The sequence below is a fragment of the Centropristis striata genome, chromosome 14 (genome assembly GCF_030273125.1).
Source record: "Centropristis striata isolate RG_2023a ecotype Rhode Island chromosome 14, C.striata_1.0, whole genome shotgun sequence".
In the NCBI taxonomy this organism is placed as follows: domain Eukaryota; kingdom Metazoa; phylum Chordata; class Actinopteri; order Perciformes; family Serranidae; genus Centropristis; species Centropristis striata.
The window spans coordinates 36572364-36578439 of NC_081530.1; the positions used below are offsets into that span (position 1 = coordinate 36572364).

Here is a 6076-nt window from a genome sequence, read left to right on the forward strand (position 1 = left end):
TTAAAGTTGGACGGGAGCGAGCAGGTTGGGGGTCTCGGTGGGAGCGTCCCCCGTCTCCAGAGCTCTCTGGACGTTCTGCCAGAAGACTCCCGTGTGGCGGCCGGCCAGCGGCCAGCTCAGGTAGGTGCGTCTCTTCACCAGCTTCCTCATGCGGTGGTACGGAGACAGCTGGCGGGCCGGGATGTCCTCCAGAAACAGCAGGATCAACACGTCCTTCTGCTCGTCGAACAGACGGAAGCTGCTGGGACAGACGGAGGACACATCAGAGGACGGGAGGTCAAAGCAGGAGCTGTGGTGGACGTAAGCGTATTTTTTTCTGTTTTTCTGAATATTTTTTTCTGTTTTTCGTGGTAATTTTTGCTGACTAATTTTTTCTGTTTTTCTGAGATTTTTTTTCTGACTTTTTTTTTTTTTTTCTTGGTAATTTTTTCTGTTTCTCTGAGTATTTTTCCCTGTTGAGCGCCCCCACCTGGCCATCTGGATCTCTCTGGAGCACCACTCGCTCTGCAGGTAGCGCCGGCTGATCACACAGATGGTCTTCCTGCTGCCGTAGATGGCGTCTGTGATGTTCTCCACGATGGGCTTACCTGAGAGACGACAGGAGACACAGGGAGCTCAGCAACTGGTGGTAAAGACATTAAATAAACCAAACAATGGAGCCAACAGGAGCACAGTAAACTCGCTAGCCACAGTTGATAAAAATGAATCATACCTGGTTGGAACAGGTACAGGTGTACTCAGTGTTTACCTGGTTGGAACAGGTACAGGTGTACTCAGTGTTTACCTGGTTGGAACAGGTACAGGTGTACTCAGTGTTTACCTGGTTGGAACAGCTACAGGTGTACTCAGTGTTTACCTGGTTGGAACAGGTACAGGTGTACTCAGTGTTTAGCTGGTTGGAACAGGTACAGGTGTACTCAGTGTTTACCTGGTTGGAACAGGTACAGGTGTACTCAGTGTTGACCTGGTTGGAACAGGTACAGGTGTACTCAGTGTTGACCTGGTTGGAACAGGTACAGGTGTACTCAGTGTTTACCTGGTTGGAAGTCTCGGTGGTGCAGACACAGTCTCCAGCCCTGCTCTCCTTCCAGCACAGGAAGCATCTCCCTGTAGACCCAGGCCTCGTCGTGAACGTTGTAGGAGATGAAGGCGTCGTACTGATGAGCGGCGCCCTTCTTCCTCTTCCTGCTGTCGTAGAGGAAGGCCAGGAAGAGGTGGAAGGTGTAGGCCAGCTGCCACCTCAGGAAGTGGTAGGTGAAGGACGTGAGGAGAGTGAGTAAAGTCAGACAGGTGCTGGAAACAAAGCAGAGGAAGCCATAGTCTGTCCAACAGGACTGGACGTCAAAGTCCAGCAGCTTTCTCCCCCGTTGAGCCGCAGGAAAGGCACAGTCGTACTGATGTCCGTTATCAACCAGAGTTTGGTTGTTGTTCTTCGCCCACTGGATGAATCCGGCGTTGGAGCAGTCACAAGTGAAAGGGTTACCGGACAGGTCCAGGTATGTTAGAGCAGGGAGAGACTGGAAGACGGACTCGTCGATCACTGTGATCTCATTGTCTCTCAGAGTTAACCGGGTGAGAGCAGAGAGCTTGACCTGCCTCAGAAAATCTAAAGATCTGAGCTTGTTATTGGAAATATTAAGAGTCTGCAGGTTTGGGATCGGCTGAAACAGTTCAGGGTTGAAGTCTTGTAGTTTACTCTGTGTTATCTGAAGACTCGTCAGGTGAGGAGTGTATTTAAACGAGTCTCGATGAGGTGATTCTACGAAGAATTTCTCTGCTGCAAAGTCCTCCAAAGACTTCAGACCGTTTAGGAAATCTGGAGAGATTTCATGACGCCAATCGTAACTTTTAATTTGAAGGCTCTTCAGGAAAGGTAACGGAAAAACTGAAAACTGTGTTTCAGTCTTTTGAAGAGAACATTTATATGACGATGTTAGGGATTAATAAAAAATAGCAATAATCACATTATGACTTTTAGCAAGAATGCTGCTTAGACACATTTATAAAACACATTTGTATGCCAGGCACAGCACACAGAAATAAGGAGTATCGAAAGAAAGGACACACTGATAACGCTTTGCACATCGCCACATATTTTGAGGGCAAGCAGATAAAAAACTGAAGCACTTTGTGCTCCAATTCAAGGCCACGGGCCCAGGTGGAGATAGATACTGACAAACACTAGACAAGATACAATAGTGTGCTGTTAGCTTTTTTCCTTCCACAGGGCGCTGACCGGAAGCTGAAGCACCAAGAGGCTAGGACTAGCCTGCGTGCCTACGTAATGGGCGGGCCGAGTCTAAACCATGGTGCTGCCCCAACAGTTTTTGACCAATCAGATAATTGCACATTCATATTATAAAACTCTGTGTAAAAGTAAGTTAGGGATCCTTTTTCTGGGAGGTGGTTACAGCTAACTGCTTTGCAGCCTGTGATTTCTGAACAGAGAAGGTCGATGTACATCATTTACTCTTTCATTATTGTTTTAAATAAATAGTCAAAAGGATTTTACTCTCCTCTCATCCGTTCTGCAAAAAAAAAACGAACTCTAACAACGACGTGAGATGAAGTTTAAGTCTTTTTAGTTGATGTAGTTCTCTAAAAATCCCTCTGTAAGACATGTTGTAAAAAAACGGTGTAACAACAAGAGTTTTAAGGCTGTTCAGTCCTTCAAAAGCTCGTTTTTGAGTCACGTAAAATGTATTTGATTCCAAGTACAACGAGCGGAGGGAGTGGAGGTTCCTGAAGTCGCCTGTTTTGATGTGCTTCAAAGTATTCCTGGTCAAATCCAAAACTTTTAGTTTCTTTAAATTGACTTTGAAGAAATCAGTGAGCGTATGAACTCCGTTTTCTCCAACATTTAGAACTTTCAACTCATTCAGATTTCGAAAAACACACCCCTTGAGTGTTGCAATGCGATTGTGGTTGAGAAAGAGTTTTTCTAACCTTGTCAGTTTTCTAAAGTCGGAGCAGCCCAACGCGCTGATGGCGTTCACGCTCAGATCCAGGATCTTAAGTGTTGAGACGCCGCCGACGCCCAGCGGGACTCTGGACAGCCAGTTCTCTCTTAAGTCTAGACGTCTGAGCTTCATCATGGATCTGAGTGAAAGCTCTTCCAGCTCTTCCAGGTGATTATTGGATAAATCCAGATCAGTAAGTTGAGAGCAGGACAGCAGAAGTGTTCTGTTTATGCTGACAAAGTAATTTCCGCTCAAATCAAGACTTGTCAGAGCCGGAGTTTGGCAGGCGATGGACACCAGATGTCTGTCTCGCTGATTCTTCACAAAGCTCAGCGACAGTTCCTTCACTGAGCGAAGACTCGTCAGCATCTCTCGATACGTCCCGCAACTAACGTCCGATTCATTCAACCGCAGAGTGTTGAGGCTCCGCAGGAACTCCGGCTCCGGTACGTCCCACTCAAAGCCGTCAACTGCCGTTAAACTGACGGACTGAAGACGAGGAAACACGTCTCTGGTGATGCTGAACTTGGTCAGTCGACCCCCGAACATGCTCAACATCCGGAGGTTCGATTTGTTAAGAGGCAGGTCGTCCGTCTGAAAAGAGACAAACTTGTTAAAGTCGAGGATCAGATTGTTTAAGTTTGGTAGCTGTAAGATCGGCACAAGATCTGTCATCCGGTGCAGGTGGTTGTTGGTCAGAATTAGCTGCTCTAAGCTGATCAGGGAGCGGAAGGCGAGCGGCGAGATGTCCGAGATCTGGTTCCTCTCCAGAGACAAATTAGTTAATTTCCCAAGTCCCTGAAACATGTTGTCCGTCAGGTTTCTGATACTGTTTGAGCTCAGGTCCAGTTGTTTTAACTCCAAGTCGGCAAAAGCTCCATCATCTATACGCAAAATCCAGTTATTTCCAATTTGTAAATATTCAAGCTTCAATAATCTGCTCAAATCGGTCCGTTTTATCTTTAAAATGTGGTTTGAGCCGAGGTTTAGAGAAACTGCGTCTTTGGGAACGTCATGAGGAACCGCAGCGAGGTCACGACCTGAACACTCGACCCGAGTTACATTATTAGAATAACTGACGGAGCAGTTCTTCAGTGAGTAAGCTAGCAGGAGGTTAACAGGAAGCATGACGGACAGGAGGAAGAGGAAACGGTGTTGAAATAACTGATTTCTCATCGCTGACATGTTGATCTGCAGAACTGATGAGAGAAAACAACACTGAGATCACAGAGCTAAACGCTAATCAGCATGCTAACACGCTACCAATAGTAATTATTTTAAATATGTTCCTGTCAAAGCACTCAAGAATAATAAGTTAAATACAAACAATATTTAAACATCATACAACACAGAGAAACATCACAGAACTAAACTAAACAATAATATACAAGAAAAAGCTAAATGTTAACATACGTAAATAACATTACTTTTTATTTTTTATGCTAACACTGCTTAATGTTTTACTTTTTTATGGTAAAATGTCATTTAGATTCTCTGTACTGTTACAGATTTTTTTTATATTACCATTCTTGATGTAAACGTTTACTTAAATTTATGCTAATATTAACTTATTGGTTGCTAACAATACTTTTATATGCTAACGTGAATTTTTACTTTTTACATTTTTATGCTAACATAGTTTTTTATGATAAAATAACTTTTAAATTCTTTAAAATGTTACTTTAAGATTTTTTATGCTAATGTTACCTTTTTTAATTTTAATATTTACTTTCCTTTATGCGAACGTTCATTTATTGGTTGAAAATGCTAACCTGTTATTTTTCCTTTTTTTATGCTAACGTTACCTTTCTTAATGTTAACATTTATTTATCTTCATGCTAACAGTATTTTTTTATGGCAAAATAACTGTTACTTTAAAAAACATTTATGCTAACGTTACTTTTCTTAATGTTAATATTTACTTTCCCTTATGCTAACTTTCATTTATTGGCTGCTAACAATACTTTTTTATGCTAACGTGAGTTTTTAATGTAAACTTAACTTTCTTAAATTTTTATGCTAACATTACTTTTTTATGGTAAAATAACTTTTAAATTCTTTAAACTGTTACTTTTAGATTTTGTATGGTACTAAACTTTTTAAATTTTTAAATTCTTTTACGTTACCTTTCTTAATGTTAGCATTTGCTTTTTTTACACTAAAGTTCATTTATTGGTTGCTAACGTGAGTTTTCTTTATACTAAATAAACTTTTTTTAATGGTAAAATAACTTTTAAATTCTTTAAACTGTTACTTTTAGATTTTGTATGGTAACCTTACATTTCTTAATGTTAATATTTACTTTTCTTTATGCTAATATTAATTTTTTTGGTTGCTAACAATACTGTTTTAAGCTAACGTGACTTTTCTTCATGCTAACAGTATTTTTTATGGTCTAATTACTTTTAAATTCTTTCTACTGGTACTTTTAATTTTTTTATGCTAATGTTACTTTTCTTAATGTTAACGTTTAGTTTCCTTTAAACTAACGTACATTTATTGGCTGCTAACAATACTTTTTTATGCTAACGTGAATTTTCTTTATACTAGCTTAACTTTTTACATTTTTATGCTAACATTACTTTATTATTGTAAAACAACTTTTACATTCTTTATACTAATGTAAACGTTTATTTTTCTTTGCGCTAACGTTCATTTATTGGTTGCTAACAATACTTTTTTTAAGCTAACGTGAGTTTTTTATACTAGCTTAACTTTTTATATTTTACATTACTTTATTATTGTAAAATAACTTTTAAATGAATCACGTTACCGTCCCTAATGTAAACCTTTACTTTTCTTTACACTAATATTAATTTATTGGTTGCCAACAATACTTTTTTTTAAGCTAACCTGACTTTTTTTCATGCTAACAGTATTTTTCCTGTTTACTGCTTGAAATCAAAACATTACTTTTGAGGTTTTTATGCAAACATTACTTTCTTATGGTAAAATAACTTTAATTCTTTATACAGTTACTAGTGTCTTATGCTTACATTACCATTCTTAATGTTAACGTTTACTTTTCTTTAAGCTAACATTAATTCATTGGCTGCTAACAATACTTTTTTATGCTAATGTCAGTTTTCTTTATACTAACTTAACTTTTTACATTT

The 6076-nt window shown here is 39.5% G+C and overlaps 1 protein-coding gene across 1 annotated transcript; it reads right to left on the bottom strand.

Annotated features, from left to right (window-relative positions):
* On the bottom strand, positions 1 to 4136 carry LOC131985501 (toll-like receptor 13). Its single transcript, XM_059350644.1, has 4 exons — positions 2555 to 4136; positions 1037 to 1933; positions 470 to 587; positions 1 to 238 (listed from the first exon to the last, which is right to left on the bottom strand). Exons 1-4 carry the CDS (start codon positions 4134 to 4136, stop codon positions 1 to 3), a joined length of 2835 nt encoding a protein of 944 aa, XP_059206627.1.
* Positions 4137 to 6076: the final 1940 nt, after the last annotated feature.